The sequence below is a fragment of the Thermobia domestica genome, chromosome 1 (assembly GCF_964235325.1).
Source record: "Thermobia domestica chromosome 1, izTheDome1.hap1.1, whole genome shotgun sequence".
Taxonomy (NCBI): Eukaryota; Metazoa; Arthropoda; class Insecta; order Zygentoma; family Lepismatidae; genus Thermobia; species Thermobia domestica.
In genome coordinates this window covers 151,313,986-151,335,178 of record NC_137454.1, presented here as the reverse complement: position 1 = coordinate 151,335,178, position 21,193 = coordinate 151,313,986, and the positions used below count along the sequence as shown (strand labels likewise).

Here is a 21,193-nt window from a genome sequence, read left to right as displayed (position 1 = left end):
AGGTTACTAACTATGAAAAAGAATCAAATTATCTCTTTTCTAATTCTGTAATCTAAGAAGAGTACTCTCACATAATATAATCCACCGCAAATTAAATAAATTTTTACCTGAATGTCTGATGACATATTTCTATTCCTTAAATGGGTAGCGTCAGTCAAAAATCTCTTCTCTATCAAATAATAATAATAATAGGGTCTTACTATAAAATATATTTATTACTACTGTATTTAGATTAAACAGAGCAAGAGTTGTAGCCTATAGTAAAATATACTTATAAAAATCAATACCGCCAGTTGAGGTGGCTTTAGCATCTGAGGTGACTTTGGCATATTTACCAAAAAAAAAAAAAAATGTATTCAGTTATTTTTACTCCCAAACAGCTAAATTTTTGCACTTGCTGGATCTGAGTGTGTGAAACAAATATTATTCTAACAAACCATCTACATTTATACGAATCAAGATGCTTTTTTGCACTACCACATACTATTTAAAAACACCTAAGGAAAATGTAATTTTTCAATAGCTGCAAAACTTGAGCCACACGTCATACAACAAAAATATCCGTTCCAAATTTTCCATGGTTATTTATGTAACTGTTTCTTTCACAATCCCAAAAGTAAAAAAATTGCACACAAGAGGGAGTATGTACTTTGTAGTTTTGAACTGGAGTGACTTTGGCATGTTTTCTGGGGTGATTTTGGCATCCTTGGAACTTCAACTAGATTAACTTTCTCTTTAATGTTGCTTGTTTGTAGCACTTTCAGCTACCCAGGTCAGGAACAAATTCAAGAGCAAGTAGAGTCAGCATTGGTAAAGTTCTTACGAGAAAGAAGATTTGAAAACTCAAGTGGTGTCAGAACTTCACGAAAAAAGAAAAGACTCACTGTTGATCCAGGCAAAAGTGTTATGGCTGCAAGTTCTTCAGGCACAGACGAAGATGAAGATTTAAACTTACCTTTAGATGATAATACTGCTGAAAATGAAGCGACTACCAGCATGGACACCTACCAGTATGAAGCTCCAATAGAATTTAATTTTCTTGGCAAATTTATTCTAGTGTCATACAAAAGGAGTAAAAGAAATGCACAAACCTATAAGTATGCTTGTATCATTAGAGTGGTCCTTAAGAACGAAAAATTTAGGGTTACAGGACTCCACTCCAGTAATACAAAAAGTGTGTTCAGTGTTGTTGAATCAGTTTAGTCTACAGTTGGACTACTTGACATACTGGCAGTATTACCTGATCCAGTTATCCAAGACCAAAAATTGGCACAAGAAAGTTATGAATTTCCAATAGACATTGATGTAGCAGAAAAGTGACTGTTTTTCTATTCCGGGTTTTACCTACTGTTGTTTCTGGAGGGGGGAGATGATGGAAGTGACTGTTTTTGTATTCCGGGTTCTACGTACTGTTTTTTTTTTTTTTTTTTTTCATGAGAGATGATGGGTACGCTCCTGCACCCACGCGCTAGAATAATTGCTTTGTTTTTTTCTTTCTTAGTTCAAGATGCACGTCTCTGTACATATTTTGTACATGGGAATTTTCTTTCTCTATCAATGTAATATCTTTAATTGTAGCATTTCTATATTTTTCTAGAAGCACAATAGAGCACTCAATGCAGTATATTGTATTTTAATTGCCATAAGTAATATGAAATTGAAGGTGCCAAAGTCATCCAAATTCAAAAATCTCTATAACTTTGCTGTAATTCATTAGAATTACATGGGAGCTTTGATTTTGGCACCCTTATGATGTATTCTGTTCATTTCTGAAAAGAAAAGAGAGGGTGCCAAAGTCACCCCAATACTGTTGTAAGATTGGCATGGTGTAGTTGTTTCTTTTCCTGAGTAATGAGAAGTCTTACTTTTAAGACTCGAATATCCATGATTCAGTAGCCTTTCCTAAGTATTTATATATCACAAACAATACAATAGCTTTATTACAGGAAAAGTTATGAACAAAAGTATGCAAGAAGTATGCCAAAGTCACCCCAACTGACGGTATGCATACGATATTTACGGATATTTTCTCGATATTGATATGTACAGACGTGTTCAAATTATTAGACTCAACATTTAGTTTCTGAATATTTTACTGGTTTTACAATATTACGTGAGAAAATACGTTCGAATTTAGTCCAAATTACTACAGGGTATCTATCAGTCACGAAAGTCATGAAAAGATCACGAAATCAGAAAACGGTCATGAAAGTCAAGAAAAAATCACGAAATTTAGCTTTTGGGTCACGATTTTTTAAAATCTGTATAAATATAAGTACAAACTGGAAAATTTTGCTGTATAAAACATCAAAATTCACCACCAAAAATGTTGATGGTCTGCTTTAAACGCTACCAAATCACAAGCAAAGCACGCTTCTATCGCATGCATGAAAATTCAGCCTAATTCGCACCCAAATTCGCTCTTGAGAATGTTATAAAAATTTTATGGTTTTGTAAAGAAAAGATCACGAAAAAGTCACGAAATTTCATTTTGGAATTTTAGTAGACACCCTGTTACTACTTTGTAACTCTGTCCTAATTTCTAATGGGTGTGCCATATGCTTTTCAACATCAATAAAACAAATGTGTACGTAACATTCAAATATAATTACAATAAATTATCAATCGGGTTCGTATCAGGACTATGCCTGGCCACGGAAGAACACTAATTTCGTTGTCCTCGAAGAATTTTGTCACAGCTTTGGCCCGGTGGCATGGGGCTCCATCATGCATAAAGATAAATTGTACGTCATCAAACCAGAGTGCAGTCTGTGAAAGCAGTTCTTGAAGAACTTGTAGGTATTGGTCGTGCTTCATTGTCCCTTCTACTATATACAGTCTTCCAGACCCGAAGACAGAGATCACACACCAGACCATGACTGAAGTAGGATGCTTCGTAGCAAAAATAACAATTAATATATACTCTCACCGTCAATTATTAGATATTTATCATACCCTAGGAAGGCGATGATGCAGGCCCGTATCCAGGAGTCTAGGGGGGCCGGCCCCCCTAAATTTTTGCTGGCCCCCTAAAATTTTCACAGTAGGCTTGCAACTGAACTATAATATTGTGATGAATGATAATATTTTTGAATCGATTCCCCCGTAACTTCAGCCGGCTCCCCCTACATTTTTGGGCTGGCTACCGGCCTGCGATGATGCTGTGTTGAAATTACACCTTAATAGTGGTAGACAAATTGAGTCGTTTTAACACCATCATAATTTACTGAGTATTATTTAAAAAAATAATTTTAAACAATAGACAAATATGGGAGTAACCAAAACCGAGCCGCCGTATTGGCAGGTAGCAGACTCTTTATCGACTACGCTACCACGGTACATTGAAATAAAGAATAAAAGGGAATGCATTGAAGGCTGATTCACACAGGGGGTGGTGCACCCATGTTGTGTGCCATGCCGTGCCGTGCCGTCCCGCTACTCCTTTCTACGTCATTTCAAAAGGTGGATTGTACGGAGGGCACGGAGGGAGTACTCCGAAGAAAGCCGAAGCATCGCGGCAATCGAGTCGCGACCGGGGTGATTTCTCTTCAAGGCGGCCTGTTGCGGCACAGTATGGGAACGGCACGTCATGTGTGAATTAAAAAAAGACATTCCAATGAATTTTCAATGTCATAATCTGAAAAAGAAAAAGAACTTCGTGGACCACGGCACGGGAACGGCACACTATGCGTGAATTAACCTTGAAAGTTACTGGAAAATCAATGAACAGACTTTTCCATTGGTATGGGATTATTACATTTTTCTGTTAAATAGAAAGAATACTCCATTCAGTAATGAAGAGTTTTGTAATAGAAAAATGTCTCACTTTGCCTTGAATGGCAATTTTATTATTATTATTATTATTATTATTATTATTATTATTATTATTATTATTATTATTATTATTATTTGCCAAAAGACCTTCATATATTTACCCTATCGGTTCGTATTTGTGGCCGTTCATCCGGGAGAAAGAAAAATCTCAAGAACTAGTCTGATGGATCACCATCAATTTCGGCCAGACTCTAGAGGGTCAATAGCTTGGAATCACGTTCGTTGATAGAGATAATCCATGAACCGAAAGTGCTAGAAATCAACCATTTCCGCTCTTACGGTTGATCATTATAGGACAAAAAACGGAAATAGATAGTGAGAAGAGGTATCTTGCAAACCAAAAAAATACATTTCTTCTCAATCCTTCACTCTCTACTAAAACCGGAAGTGATAGAAATCCACAACAACTTCTGGTTTCAATATTGATCTACAAACTATAAGAATCAAACAGAGCAAGAACTATAAAGCTATAGCAAAAAGAGGTTTTTATGGAGTCGATTTACCGTTCTAAGAAAAGGTACCACCTTCGCACATAACCCTCTATTCAAACCGGAAGTAGTAGAAATTAACCATTTCCAGTTTAACGTTGATAACTATATAGTAAAAATGGTATAAGGTAGCGAAGTGCACTCAATCAAGCGTTACAAGAATATTGCATTGTTCTGTAAGTAGAGTCAAAATACTGTACTTGGTAACTTATTTCAGCTTTTTATTATAAAAAAAATGTCTTATATAAACTATTATACAAAGTTTCTAAGAGTTTCTCTAAGTTTTTGATCACTCTAAAATGCTCTCAGTGTAGGTTATGAATATTCCTCTTCAGCATACGATGTTGCTTCCGGGTAGAAATGGTGTTTGTCTTTGCCCACAACAGCCTCAGACGGAATAGGCTATACTCCGTAGCTCACAGCAGCCCCGAGAGCAGGTATTCAAAGGGTTATATTCCGTAGCTCATAGCAGACCCAGGAGTAGATGTTAAAGGATATCTCTGTAGCCCATTGCGGCCTCTGGGGTAGGTTTTATAGGTGATGAATGATCAGCACTGGCACTGATAACTCCGTGGTCCCGTTGCTCGCATAATATAGCCGACCTTTTGGAGGAAGATCCTGTGGAGGGACTGTCAGATTTCTTCGTGGGTTTCCGTGTCCTTTTCGTTTCTTCCTGAAAGGTGCAGTTATTGTCGTCTGCTACTGTTTGTTTATAATCGAAAAAAACACGTGTTTGAGGATAAAAAATGTGGCTTGTAATATGTAACAATGGATGGATCCCTGAATTATACTTTAATCTCTCTAATGGGGATTGCGATGGCTAAGTGGTAGAGCCTTCACCTCTGGTGAGTGGTGGCCTCTTGTTCGATTCGAGCTCGGCCCAAATGGGCTTTGTGGTAAACAAACGCCGGTGCGTGGGTTTTCTCGCGGTTCTTCAGTTTCCTCCTACTTTCTTCATTCTACTATTTCATTCATTCTTATCATAACTGTCTGTCTCCTTTAGCCTATACGGTATGTCGTGGAAAGAAAAACTAAAATATTGCAAAGTTTAATCTCTCTCTCTACTGAAACGGAAGTTGTAGAAATCTACTACCATTTCCGGTTTCAACAACAATCGAGAAAATATCACACCATACGAACAAAAGTTCTTCACGTGGTGTTATACGTGACGCTTTTACTTGTTTAAAAACAGAGCTCCTATATTTGAAATTAGAGCCTATAAAATCTTCCGATGCAGATTGTTTTCTTTGTTTATAGAAGTGCTACAATATACTATTAAAGGATAAAATAAATAAATACAGTGACATTTTGATGGTGTAATTGGTTCAGTTCTTCCGTTAATATAAGTTCTCCTTTGATACAAGATCATAGTATCTTAAAAATAAACTACTTTTCCAGAGGACGATAGGGTAATATATTGTGTAAAGATTTGCACACGTTGAAAAAACATGTCGAGACGATTGATTATAGCCATCGAGGAGGAGAAGAAAAAAGGAAAGAAGAAGAAGAAGAATACAGAAAGGAAAATGAACCTCAGATGAGAGAGAGACCTTGTGTACACTGGAACTTTGTAACAATATGAGAGAGAAGGTGAAAAATAGCTTTAGTTCTTTTCTCTTCTTTTTCTATCTTTCTTTCTTTTTTCTTATACATTATTTTCGTAGACCACAAGTGCGACGCAGGACAAGCACTTGGAAGTGTTTTCTTAAAGTAAACATATAGAAGAAAATACTGTGATTATCTGTTTCTATATACAGGACACAAACTAGAGCACGATAATATGTCTAAAGTAAGGTGAACATAATTGATATCGCTCTCAGTATATAAACAGAACAACAAACACATTGTTATAGAGAAAATAAGAGATTTAGCTGTCATATTCCATATTGACTCTGTCACAGAAGTAAACTTTCGGTTTCGATTTCTTTTTTAAATAGTCTATGTCCTTCCGGAGTTCTATATACTGATCATAATTTGTTTCTGTCACTTTCTCTTTCTCATGAATAATTACGTATTTGTACGATTCTTACAAATATTAGCAAAATGAATATTTCAGTCTAACGTCCCACAATTATGCCTGTTAGGCTAAGGGAGAGGGACGATTAATGTAAGTGAATGATGATGGAATCATTCGTGGAATGATTGGGGGAAGGAAATCGGAGTACCCCCTAGACCTCATTCGTGGTTAAGAGGTTAGCGTACGCGCCTTTGACGTGAGACAGACGGCGACCGACGGGAGCTCATGTGGTTCGGATTCCACATTAATCAGTAGGTTCACGTCTCATATAGCCTCACTGTTGAACGGGACGTTAAACTCAAATTCAACTCAATTCAATGGGAGTATCCAAGGGCGCCGATTTCTCTGTAAATTTGGGGGGCCCATTCAGATGCAGAAGACATATATGAGGATTTTAAGGCAAATTGCATTCAAATTATGCCAAATATTGTATATTCTTAAATACAATAAGGGGGCACACATCAGTATTGGAGGGACCGGGCCCCCTCGGCTTCCCCTGGATCGGCGCCCTTGGGAGTATCCCTAGAACACCCAATGACACTATGTTGTCCACCACAAGCTTACTTGACCCGGGACTGAGACCATACGCAGCAGAGGTAAGCGCTCGCTACTAAGCCACCGTACGCCCTTTAAATATTAAATAAAATAAGTGAATTCCATCATTTCTACAGAGCAAAGCATTTCAATTTGTATTTGATATTTTTCATGACTAATGCGAATATAAGAGTAAATGAAGTATTAAGGGCCAGAGAGAGAATGAGAGAAAGAGAGAGAACCTTTACTTCTATTAGACTGTGGATTTTCCATGAATAGTACCTTAGAGCAATTAATTAATAAACTCTGGTAACGCCGGTAAAGAGGATCACGGTGATTCAATGGTAAAGTGCTTACTTCTGGTGCGTGGGATCCCTAATTTAAGCCCGGCTAAGTGGTGGACAATTATGTATCCGTGGGTTTAGTCGGGGTACTCCAGTTTCTTTCCACTTTCTCATTCCACCAATTCTTCCATAATTATTCACTTACTTTAATCATTGTCTCCTTTAGCCAAAAGGGCATAAACTTGGGACGTTAATCTGAAAGAGTTTTTTACAAACAGACAGACGGACATCGAGAATTCACTTTTTTTCAAGTGTGTAAATTCTAAAAAATCTCAATTTTTATTCACTATTACAAGACTATCTTTTCTCCTTTTGTCGCTCGATAAAAAAAAAAAAAAAGTTAGTGTTTCAACATTAAACGTATTGCTGGTAGCATTAAACGGAGATTCCTGTTTACGTGGTGTCTTGAACATAGTAATGTTTCCAGATAAGCCTACATATACCAACGTGGAAATCACCTGATCCAGAAGAGTCTCTTCCCCACTATAATACCTCGCCTACAAGACTGCTGGATTCCAAGATCATGCGTAAGAGCCCAACGAAAAAAGAATAAGACTCGCAGGTCCTGGAAGATATTTCCCTCTCCCCTTTAGATCTATTTTATCCATTGTATTCTTTTATTCTTTTTTTTTTTTCCTTTTTATTTTTTCGTTCTTCTCGATTCTGAGAAATGACAATGCGTTACAAGGATGTAAGTTATAATTACAAATCAACTTCCTGCCCGGTCTGAAGGTCAGTGTTGCCCAAACTGTTAATTTTCCACACAATTTGACTTACTTTTTTTCTCTCTATCTCTCACGATATGTTTGTATACAACGCTGTATAACATGTATGAGTACTTCTACAATACATTTCACATGCCTTTTATTTTCGTGGTCTTTGTTTAAAAGCTTCTTTGGAACAGAACAAAGACTGCTACATTCGTTTACAATGCAGTGATATGCTCGTCACTTTTTCTCTTTATAAAACTGAAAGTCCGTTTCTTTTTTTTTTTTTTTAAGATCAGGAATTATTGGCTTATTTTAAAATCAGAGTAAGGCATGAATCTACCGTTCAATTACTTAAGCTGTCTAGAGTTGCTGAATTTTTCAGAATCAATCAGAGAGAAAAAAAGATTTTTTAATGATTTTTAGGAATTAGGGATAAAGAAATAGATTTCTGGGCTTTCGACATCTATGGTCATGTTAGCCCGTCACATATATGAGGGATGATATCCCTAGGCAATCACACTTCCCAGGGAATCGGAGAGAAAGAAAGGAAGCGGCCTCAGACCATTATGTTAGGTACCATGCCGGCATTTGTCTGGTGTGAGTGAGAAAAACAAAGGAAAACCTCACTCAGGTTGGCTGGCCTGACCCCACCGAAAATCGAACCTGAAACCGCTCGCACCAAAGGCGAGATCTTTAGTGACTACGCTACGCAGGTCCATTTTTTAACGATTTTTAGGAGAACAAGGGAAGATATGCAATATTCAGAACTTACATATAATAAACACAGCTATGAACTAACATAGTAACGTAGATAAATTTTAATTGCAAACTGAAGCAGTCTCATTACAAATAATCACAACATACAAAACACAAAAGACATATGTTACAATTCCCGAACGAAGCTCATGTGGTTCGGGTCCCTCGTTAAGCTGTAGGTTCTCGTCTCATATTGCCTTGGTGTTGAAAAGACACTAAACTCAAATCCAACCAACAATAAATATTCGTTGTCTTGTAATTATATTTTAACGAAGACTTTGCATCTATTAACAGATTCACAACTTTTTCTATAGTTCAAAATATCCTTGCAGGTATATGGAAATTGACAACCCCTTGGAATTCTGCTTTGTTTAGTTGACAATAGCTTCTGTTAGTGACATCACTATATCGCAATCGATCGAAACTACGATATGATCGAGGCAGTGTTGACAGACGAAGGCTAAAGTGCTGCAGCCAAATTATTTTAGATTAAAACGCAATATGTTGCATTTTGTCTTTGAAAACTGTAAGTTACAGCATTGGGTTGCGTTGTTAACAGTATATGAGAAATCGGTTCTTCTAAGTGCTATTTTTTTTTCTTTTTCACACTTACTTATAAAATCAATTTAAAACTAACCAGGATGATTTTTAAAAGCCGGAAGAAATTTTTTTACGGGAAAAATAAGAAACATATAAAGTGTGCTAGAAAAACGTAAAAATGTACGGGAAAATATATGATGTGGCAACCCTAAAGCTGCTCTAACCCTAGTCTCCGGCGTCCAAGACGATAATACCAACCATTTGAGTTAACTATTCCCGACTTTTAATAGGTCTACACCTATCCCAGTGAGTAAAGAATGTGATAAGATACAATTAATTACTAATAGGTCTCGAGTGAAGTAAAATCTGTAAAAATTAAACTCCAGTCGCTTCAAACTAAGAGAAGTTAATTTGCATAAGTTCTAATTCGTGTATACAACCATTAGCAGATCTACATAAAGTAAATTTCTTAACTTAGATAAGGGATAAAAGTTTATTTTATATCCATGTTACTTCCCTGAAGAGCCGCCGTTGTAATTAAGCAAGAGACCTGCCTCGTGGCTAAACAGTTGTCTTACGTGTCTTTGGCATGAGGGGCGCGGATTCAATACCCGACGGGAGCTCATGTGGTTGGATCTCACCTTAAGATATAGGTCAACGTCTCATATAGCCTTCCTACTGAAAAATACACTAACCTCAGATCAAACCAAACCAAACCAAACCAAAATTAGGTAACATAACACATAATTAACACAATTTTTCTACGACCAATATAAGTATCTTTTTTTTTCTTTTATTATTTGTTCCATATCACTATTTCCAGATCAGGGTGGATTAACCATTAAGCAAAATATGCATGTGCTTAGGGCATCAAGGGAAGGGTGCGCCACAGAAATTTCCATAGCCGAATTTACCATTGGCCCTGGGCCCTCACGATGCAATAACGCATATGGCAGAATTAGCGTATACTGGTAAAAATTCTGTAGTTTAAATTACAAAATATCATTGTAAAATCACTTACCCTTCACTTTGTAGGTTGATATACATTTCCTTAGATTAAATTACAAAATTTGCTGCTTTGTTTTTTTTTTTTTTTTTTTACAAATTTACAGTAAAAATTTCTAAGAAAATATATTTTTATCGAAAAAATGTAATTTTACACTATTTTATAGTAATTTTACTTTATAGATGTAAATTGATTTACATAGACACAGACGTGGCAAACAGATTGCCACCGTCTTTTTTAAGTTTACCCATGAATTTTTTTACAGTGGAGGATCCTTTTATCTTTAAAAGGGACTCCCACATTAATTGAAAAAAATGAAATGAAATCTTTAAGTTTTACGTCCCACGGTTATGCCGGTTGGGCTAAAGGAGACGATGCTGAAGAGAGATGAGTGAAATGATGGAATGAAGAAAGTATGAGGAAACGGGAGAACCCCGAGAAAACGCACGAGCACGATTTTTCACATTAATTGAATATATAATATACACGGGGAGGACTGAAAAGTTCTAGACCTACCCCCGAAACACTTAGCCAAATATCCTTTTATCAAGTAATAGTATGTACTTTGGCTGGCTCACATACCAAATTACACATTAAAATCTGTTTGTTTGTTTCAGATATTGAAGATTGAAGTTGCTAAGGTTACCACATTTTGAAAAATGGATAAAGTGAGCAAACGTGCGGTCATCCAGTATCTGCTGAAAAAGGACATAAGTACACAGGAGATCCACAATGACAAGACGCAAACATTAGAGGAGGATACCCTTCCTATTCTACTGTTAAAAAGTTGATGGCGGAATTCAAGCGGGGCAATACCTCTGTCCAAGATACCCCTCGCAGTGGAAGACCAGTCACTGCCAGTACCGAGGAAAACATCACTGCAATTCAAGATGTCATCACGGCAGACCAGTGTGTGACAGGACGCTACATTGATGAGATAGTGTGCATATCTCAAGAACGCGTTCGACACATAATAAGAGATGTACAGGACATGCACAAGGTTTCAAGTCGATAAGTTCCAAGAATGTTGATAACAGAAAACAAACGAGAGAGGCACGTCTTTTCCATAGAAAACTTAGCCGTTTTTGGAAAAGATCCTGTGACATTTCTCAAACGTTTTTTGACAATGGACGAAGCATGGGTTCACCACTTTCAGCCAGAGTCTAAGGTTCAATCGTAACAGTGGAAACATCCCTCCTCTCCCACCCCCAAGAAGTTCAAATCATGACGGTCTCTGTTTTTTGGGATTTGCTTGGCATTATTCTGGCTGAGTACCTCAAGAAAAGTGAAACAGTGAACGAAGCATATTATGCTACTCAACTGAGGCGTTTAAGGGATGAAATCAAATTGAAACGCCGAAGAATATTGACAAAAAGTGTCCTCTATCATCAGGGAAATGCACCCGCGCACACATCCAACATTACGATGTCTGCTATTGAGTTCTGTGGCTTCGTGGTTCGACATACGCCTTATTCTCCCGATTTTGCTCCCTCAGACTTTCATATTTCCTAACCTTAGAAAATATCAAATAGGTACCCACTTTCCATCAAATGATGACGTCATGGCAGCGGCAGATATATATATATATATATATATATATATATATATATATATATATATATATATATATATATATATATATATATATATATAATGTTTCAGTGCTCTCGTAATAAAAGACGTCCGAAAATTTGTCGCAACGGGACGAAAGTGGACATTCCTCGTAAACGAAATGTGGCCTGAAATTTCACCATTGTAAGAATGAATTGGAAGTATATGCCGATGCAAGAGTAGCCCCAGAAGAAAAGTAGGATATTTCGTATATCTGAAACAAAAAATTCGGCGATAAATCATTACCGGTATTATTTTGTATTTTGAATTACATATTTATGCTGGGACGAAAGTCTTGTCTAGGAGGCTGAAAAAAATCAAAATGTGAAGGTGCTGCACTAGGACATTATTTCCTAAGGGACATGCTTTTACACAAAAGTGACATATAATCTCAGTTCAATGTATCTTAGCGACGGGATTACGGTTGACTAACTTCAGGAGTGATTGAAGCAAAATCCCCGGAAATATACCTGGAAGAAACACTAGTATCTACATAAAATCATAGATGTTTTATTTTTTTACAAACCTATTGAAACAAGGTTTCTCGTGTAGTCGAATAATCGAAAATAAAAAAATATGTTAATTCTAGAATCGTGAACAGTAACCATATCGTCCTAAACACTGATTCTCTGTTTAAAGCAGTCAATGGTAGTGCGTTCACTTCTGCTTTGAGAAGACCTTCGTTCTATCGTAAACCATGTGAGTTAGTGTTTGGCAACATCGTGTTCATACGTTTTTTTCGAAACTCTACTTACTGTTTCTTACAACATTCTTATTTCAACGACTATTTGCATTAATCATCCGTCTCTTTGGATTAAAAGAAGAAAAAAGACGTTAAATTAACATTTCATTTTATGAAATATTAAATTTGGCAACTATTATTTATTTATTTACTTATTTATTTATTATTTGCTTCTTTGTGTCATGTTATATTACGCTTCAGCAAGCAAGAAAAGCAGAAAAAATGTTGGTGGCGAAATTAACTATACTTGGAACACTTGGAAATGTTTAAACACTATACTTGGAACTCTTCGCTAAGGGCTACTGTCCCCGACCTGAGAAAACAATGGCCGAAGAAAGTTGACCACATATTGTATATATAACAATATAAATATAAATGTATTTTCAGATAAATACTAAAAGCTTCTGTGTAAAAAGAACGCATTATAATTACTAATCATTTCATACTATGGTTGCCGTTTTTTTTTTTATTGAAATATGTTTATTTAACTGTGCTTATGTACTTTTAATATAAGCTATATATCAAGACAAATGGTAACAACCATAATACTAATGTTTTCCGCAGAATTAAGAAAAAAACTCAATGCATATGAGTGACTACACGTGGTTTTTAAACAAAAACGTTTACATGTAATATCAACCTTTCTTACGATGTTCTGGAAAACAAAAAACATTTTAATTTTAACCTTAATCGCGCTGATGAATCATTTGTTTGAATTTTTCAAAATGCTTGCTAAGCAAGCCACTTACGCAAACAACTTTTATCAAGTAGGTAGGTTTCCAAATCTGACCGCCCTGAGGCGATATTATATTAATTGAGGCCTTTTACGCTGTATTACGGGCTTTCTAGCGCCGCGGTGTTGCCAAATTATGCCCTAAAGGGTTGAAATTCCCTATATTTTGTATATTTATAGTGTAAATCATGCAACATTGTAAGATATAATTTAATTAAATTTTGATATCAATTTAATTAACCCTTTAATTAATCTCTTATCAAATTGATTACCCCCTTAATCAAACAGCTATTAATTTATTCAATTAAAGATGATTACGTAGAATTAATGTAATCGCGTATGATGATATACGTGACGTCATTACCTTATAGTGGTATTTAATTACAAAAGGGTTTAATGTATTATTTTGGATTGATAACACGTGTTAGATGGTGCCGTTGGCGCCATTACTGTATGGTTATGCCGCGACTTTCCTTTATACTTTTGCCGCCCGTCCGCTTCGTATATTACCGACTGCTGCGTTGTATTGAACGTTAGTTTTTTCGCTGGCGCCATTACCGTTGCGCCGCCCGCTTTGTATATATGCCGCTCGCTAGCCGTGGCCGCTAATGATATTTCTTTAACTTAAGTAAGAAGAGAAAGTTTACTTACCTTTGATAATATTTTGCCGATGGCTATTTCCTGGGTGCGGTTGGTGGTTTATTGAGGATGACGTAGAAGAACTTGTTGAGCGAACAAGCAAATATTGCGATACCGCATTTGTAATTTCACATTTTAGGATATATTTATAACCTCGGTTGACTTTTTGACTCAGATTATTAATGAATTTAATAAAATAATAATTCATTGAGTGAATATATAAATTTGATATTGCAATTTTATGAAAAGTATAAATATTGTGCCCTTATTAATATTATGTTTTTATACATATGAAGCATATATATTCTTCCTTTATCTTATACAGAATACACATACTTTAGTATAATGTACGTAAATAAGTTTATATAATAGTATATGAAGCATATGTATTCTTCCTTTATCTTATACAGAATACACATACTTTTTATATTAAGTACCTTTTTTAATTTTATAGGACGTAAGAATTAAAGGCAGGAATATAGTTTTAAAAATTTATTGTAAAAATAATGATAAAAATTATATATAAAAATAAAAAATTGTAAACATAATAAAATGAAAATGTAAAATATATAATAAAAATTAAAATGTACATATATAATAAAAATTTTAAAAAATGAATGTATATAATAAAAATAAAAATGTAGATATATAATAAAAATAAAAAAATGTAAAATATATAACAATTGATTAATATAATGATACATACAGTGTTCTAGTGATTGTTTGTACTTGATTAACTAATTTAATATTTGACAAATGGTATTTACTATATGAAAAAAAAAATCTATTTACAATATAATATATGAAAATCTATTTGCAACATATGAAAAATTCATAATATATAAAACTATTTACAATAATATACAAATGACTTAAAATACAATAAACATAATTTAAAATATTATTTACAATATGAAAAATATTATTTACGTCTGAACCCGTGAATCATAGGGTGTGAGGGGTCATGAAAGATTTAAAGAATTTGATAATATAGCATACCCGGGAATAACATGTTAGAGTGTATAATTCTTACGTGTTTCCTTTTCATTCATTCATACCACTATTTATATTTTCATCATTTATTCATTTATTTACAGTTTGTTCAATTTTATTAACAAAATATATACAAATATTTACATTACATTCATGCACTCACACATTTACACATTTGCCAACCATTAGGCGCAGTACCCAAAGGGTAATGTCCTGTAGTCGGTCGTGCTGTCAGGATTTAATCGTCGTCGCTTGTTGGATACCATTTGATGGGTCTTTGTTTCAGGACGTGAAACGATGACAAATCCCCGCTTACGGGTAATCCTACCTGGGATGTTTATTGTTTTCCTTTCAATTTTTCCACGAACCAGGTTGTAAAAATGCTCAAAATTAATTTCTTCACGCGTTCTATAATCCAAAGTAATACCCCGAATTTTATACACATAATCAAATTTTCCCGTCCCAATTTCTTTCATACGGTAACTATAATTTTTTGGCCCCAAACCTATAAATTTGTCTATTTCCCACCCCTCTTTTACTTCATCGGTTAATTCACCCAAGTAGGTCCCTAATGTAAGTGGAGATTTTTCATCACGGCGTTGTACAAACATGATGCTATCAGTATCACAATACAACACCTTATCACGTCCTACACTTGTCATCAAGTCATACAATTTTAACCGCGCCCATGACGTAATGAACGCCGCAAGAACAATGTTTGAAAATTTCCAGGGCTTATTCTTATTTTCCGTATTATGAAAAGTAAGAATAAGATGTTTATCTCCGACGGGTAATACGCTTTGTACCTCGTATTGCGGTGCCCATAGATAATGCAAAAATTTTTCTGGTGTGTCAACAATTACGGATTGCGACAAGTCCGTTCTTTGTCCCCATTTCCCATAAAGCGAATTGAGGAATATCTTGGAGATATACCTCAGACCAGGGTTCGATTCAATATTTTTTTCATTTAATTGTATACCTTCATGGGCATAATAATCTGCTACGTATTTTTCTTCGTCTCCTTTGGTTTTGCACCAAGCAGGAAATCCTGAAGATTCCTGCTTTAATTTTAGGAAGGAGCCCACATAGTCTTTAAACAGACTATCCGAGTTTTCCTCCTTACAACCGAATAGTTCGAATTCCCATACTTCAATAATTTGCAGAATTTTATATCCGGCCTTTAACGCTTTATGAAGTTCTGGGGTACAATACGTGTCTGTTAAGGCACGCTCGGCGTCGCAATGCATACAATCATTGATACCTTCTTCCATACACGTGCGACATAAGCCAAACATAAGTCGACCATTACACGTATATGGGAGCACCGGAAAATACAAATCTTTTGGGGGCAAAATGGTGCATTTTACTAACCCATTGATACTTCCCACATTTGGGAAGTCCGGCCCCTTGTATATTTTTGGCTTACCTACGGGCATTGGTTTACGTGCCATTACCCAAGGATACAATGATGTTACATCATAATATGCAATGAACTCATCAGAAGTACATTCGTACAACGCATTGAAACACTCGGTCCGACCACCATGAAAACCGTCCTTGGGTACAAGGTGATCAACAAAATCCTTACACTGAGTTTTAATAAACTCTTGCAAACTCTTGTCACTTTTCACCATGTGGTCCCAATCACATTCCCACATTTCAACGAGATTAACACCTCGTTTCTTGAGGTAATTAGCTTTTATGATGGTCTTTTCGAAACGGTCTTGTAGAGATGTACTATTCTTAGAGGCAGAATCGAGACTGACGTGGCGCAATGCTGTAAAACAACGCTTACACCCGTGGAAAAAACATCCATGAAACTCATAAACTGTATTTGTTTTGCTATCATACCCATCGACTTTATATTTACCAATACGCCTTTCCAATCCATTCCCTGAATGTTCAATTTTATTACCTTTGGTACGTTCCAAATACCGTAACCAATACAAAGCTTTTAGACTTTGCCGGTCACGATGATCGAACCCATAAGGCGGAATAATTGGAATGACCTCCTTTGGTAAATATAAGGACCGATAAGTTAGAATTGCCAAACTTGCAATTGTAGGGGAGGAAATAAAACACTGGATGCCATTCGTTTTTTCCTCGATTAAGTTCGAAAACTTAATCACAGCCTCTGCAAGAATCTTAACGTCATTCCTACAGTATTCCATCATCTCGTATTGGAGATCATACTCCTCGCCACTTAAAGCACGTTTTTGGTGCCAGGCGATTATTTGTCCCCGTTCTTTTGGGCTGAGACTGTCTGCATCAAAATACTCTAAAGACGGAATTTTGCCTACATAATTTTGATTTTCAGATGTGTTAAATAAATAGGGGAAATATCCCTTTCGCAAATTGCCAGATAAACCTAATGCTTCAGGGAGCCGGGACAATCTGACTCCCATATACAAATATGTGTCACGAAAATAAATTTTATTTCCAAGTCTCATTTCTACAATTTTTTGGCCCGTCATTATTACATCTGGTACGAGATCATGTTTTTCTATTAAGGTTTTTGCACAGAACTGCATGTCATAGTTACTTCCATTATGAGAAAGTACTATGATCTTTTTGAACATTGGCCGACTTATTAGCACGTGACTAATAAATCCGCCAATATCCTGGAAATCAAACTTACGGGATCCATTTTTATCTCCACACACAAAACATGGATCGTCCAACTTTGTGTCTTTGCATTTATGGCAAATATTAATACAATTTACAAAATTCACGCAATGTTCTCGTTCTCCCCGTTCATTCTTGGGTAATAACATCGTCTCCACGTCAAACACAATGTACAAAAAGGTATCGACGTGCTCAACTTTGGCAGCTTGAACAAAACAAATATGGTCACCATCCACATGCATGTAGCATGCTTTGCAGAAATGTTCACCACATTTGTGTTCAGACTTCCTGTTTCGCATATCGAACATATCACCACAATCGGGACAAACTTTCTTTAATTCATACATTGTCTTGCCACGTGCAATTACATTTTTATGATTGGCAAAACACTCATGCGAAGGAAACAGTCGTAAACAATCATTACACTCGCGTTTAATATCGTTATTACAAGGCTCATGATATTTTTCACACGCAGGACACTTATATGCACACCTATGATATTGTACCTTATTATATCCTTGCAGACAATAGTGACAATATGAGTTTTTGTCCAAAAGTGTAGTAATATTGGTAATCAATTCATAATGCCCTTCTGTGTACAATATTAAGATTTGTTTGTTTGCATGAATTCCCGGATATATTATATTATATTCACGAGTCATTTTGTTCTTCTCATAAATGACAATTTGATATTCGGGGGTTAGTTTGTTTTGGAATTTTTTCGCATCAGTAATAGTGCACCCATTTTGATGCTCAATGGTAACATCAGCATCATCGCACAAATCCTTGGCCTGCTTCAACAATCGCTCAGGGTGTTTTTTTAATTTATACAGTTGTTCATATTTTTGATCGGCCCTAGCCTTCCCGAGGATGATAGCCTTAGGAAGACAATAGACATTTCTTTCCATAGGGATGGTACACTTTTCCAAAAGCGTTGCATAATCCTCATATTTGGCCGATCCACGGGTTCGACCCCTTCCCTTGCGTGGATTAACAATATGGATCTTAAAATCCACCTTTTTCCCAAAAAGAAAATGTTCATTACTATTTAAAACATTTTCAACTGTATGGAATAATACATTGGGGTTCAATTCCTTTTTAGGACGCCATGTCATGTACACCGGTTTGTTTAATTTCGACGCAGAACTTTCAATAGTAATACCAATGTACATATCATCATCGACGTCATTTAGCGTATGCTCTTGTACAAATTCAAATAATGAGCGAATATATGTTTGTGGGTCTTCGATTCCAGTAGTGCGCATACGCTCAATGGTAACTTCCTTTCCACGCAGACCAAAGTAAGGATAGTGCTTACTTCTACTATTAACAATGCGAAAATAATCCCGTTTGCCTGCACCATACAATGTAGGTTCCAATGTAGAACATGTACTATGTTCTGGCGCAGAACTCGTACTAGCCCCTGGAAGAACACCCAATAGCTCGTCAGAATCATCAGCAGTTAAGTCCGTAGTCTTCCCTGCAGACACAAATTCTCTAAATTTTTCACGCGCTGTTTCCAGCATATTGTCTTGACGAAAGAAGCCCACACGATACAAATCAATAATATCCTTTGCGGACTTGCAACTCTTCAATACAATAGCCGGTACACAGCCAAAATGCACAAATACCGCTTGCAATAACTTTACATATGATAAAGTGTTTACCCTCACACCCGTAGCATGGCATTGCGTCAACACTTCCCACGTAAAAAACACTTCTTCGGCATTATTATAGCCCCGAGCTTCCTGGGCCGCCAACATGGTGGAAATAACATTGTGTGCTTCCATTTTTTTTCACTCTTCAAGCACTGTTTAAATAAAATAAGTAGTTTTAGTTTTCGTTAGAACTTTTTAAATATTCTTACACAATTTTGCACTAATGATATAATTAAAAGTTTTCGTGCTTCAAATCAGTTACTTAATTTTTCAATTTACTGTACACACTGTTTAACTTTATCGACAAGTCCGTTAGTACTTTTTGCCAGCAACAATTCGCAATGTCCCGTAATCAACTAATGATCACAACACGGAAACTACAATCAGGGATGTCTTCGCTTTTTTCAAAAATTCTTCACTACTAACTGCCCGTGCAATTTTGCCTGTCTTATATACACGAAAATATTGTAAATTTCACACGAAGTTTTCCGAGCATTAACGAAATTTTCCGAACATTAACGAAATTTTCCGAAGATTGCCGAAAAATACCAATCCTATATTAATACTGTTTATTGAAAATATAATTAAATGTTTATCAACAAATCCTGATAACTATAACTCCGTAAGTTTTCACTCACAGTTTCCAATAACACTAAATGACAAAATCCTGTAATATTTATTTAACTGTTTTGCAATTGCAGCACACAACGTACAAACAGAAACGTCTTCACTGCAGCAGTCCTTCTTCTTCTTCTATAGTGAACCGCCGCGGCTTGCTGCGCCGTATTTATACTTTCGGAAATGTAATCTCGCACCCAAATGCATTTAATTTGTAATCTCGTACCCAGATACACTTACTTTAAAGTCTCGTACCCAATCGTGTTCAGTTTGTAATCTCGTACCCAGATAATTTAGTTTGTAATCTCGTGCCCAGATAATTTAGTTTGTAATCTCGTGCCCAGACTGTTTAATCATGTATTAACGAAAATATTTTCTAAAGTAATAATGTTATTTTACAAACATGTATTATTTAAAGTTATGTGTCATTTTCGAAGATTTCCGAATTTAACCGAATGTTTCCGAATATTTATTTTTCACGGACAATAATATTTTCATATCTTTAAAAAATGAATATATTTGATGTGAACAATCCAATGAATAAAAATCATTTCAAAATAACATTGGCAATAAAAATCCAAGTAATAATAAACAGAAACACAAATTAATAAAAATAACATAGTAAACAAAACATATCAAAGAAGAAATAGTTTAGCAAAAATCAAATAGGAAACAAGGTTAGCAAAAGGTTTAAAATAGTTTATGACCCAAAGCATCAGAACTTTATCAGACAAACAATATAGCAAAGATTTAAAGAATATATTGAATTAATCCACATAGGTTAGGAAAACCATATTTAATTAAGCCAATTATTAAACAAACGATAGCATAGAAACAGCAGATTTTAAAGATAGTTAGTTAATGCAGTTCTATTCAAAATAGCATTCAAATAGTTAATTGTTACAAATTATAGTTAAGAAAAAATTACGTATGGTTAGAATGAAAGTTCGATTACTTACAAATCATAGTTAAGCACCAATCAACAGAGAAAATTTATTAAATAGGATTAGCAAAAATTAAAATAATTAAATCATATTAGGAAAAGCATCATTATTTAAAAGATCAATTACTAAATTTAAAATACGTATAGTTAGAGAAAGCATATTAAATTAACAAACAAAATAAGAACAAATAAAATAATTAATATGATAACTGTTCTACAGTATTCAATGAAATGCATCAACAAAGAAAACTAATATATTTAATAAATATTTTGTGACTTTCTATTATTCAATTTGTACATTTTGATTTATTGTAACTATTTTTTATAATGCACTACTAATGAAAGTTCAGTTAATTTTATTTTTTACTTTACCTGTAAACGTTAATGTCTATTTTTTAAATG

At 35.3% G+C, this 21,193-nt stretch overlaps 2 protein-coding genes across 2 annotated transcripts in view; both read right to left on the bottom strand.

Annotated features, from left to right (window-relative positions):
• Nucleotides 1-4,809: 4,809 nt before the first annotated feature.
• LOC145667709 (uncharacterized) lies at nucleotides 4,810-19,335 on the bottom strand. The gene is made up of 3 exons (XM_081735181.1): nucleotides 17,586-19,335; nucleotides 15,927-17,243; nucleotides 4,810-5,024 (listed from the first exon to the last, which is right to left on the bottom strand). The coding sequence occupies exons 1-3, from the start codon at nucleotides 19,333-19,335 to the stop codon at nucleotides 4,810-4,812; spliced, it is 3,282 nt and encodes a 1,093-aa protein (XP_081591307.1).
• LOC145667649 (uncharacterized) overlaps nucleotides 19,247-21,193 on the bottom strand; it is a 31,236-nt gene continuing 29,289 nt past the window's right edge. Inside the window, exon 6 of the mRNA XM_081735127.1 lies at nucleotides 19,247-19,382. The gene's annotated coding sequence lies outside the window, so the exon portion shown is untranslated. The remainder of the gene's footprint in view (nucleotides 19,383-21,193) is intronic.

Excerpts from the sequence above, each read along its gene's own strand:
- LOC145667709 (XM_081735181.1), bottom strand. The coding sequence starts at position 19,335 with ATGTTGGCGGCCCAGGAAGCTCGGGGCTATAATAATGCCGAAGAAGTG. Across the intron at positions 17,244-17,585 it reads TGGAGATAAAAATGGATCCC|GCAAAATTCCGTCTTTAGAG; the intron begins GTAAGTTTGATT and ends AAAATTATGTAG. Across the intron at positions 5,025-15,926 it reads AGATTATTATGCCCATGAAG|TAGCAGACGACAATAACTGC; the intron begins GTATACAATTAA and ends ATAAACAAACAG.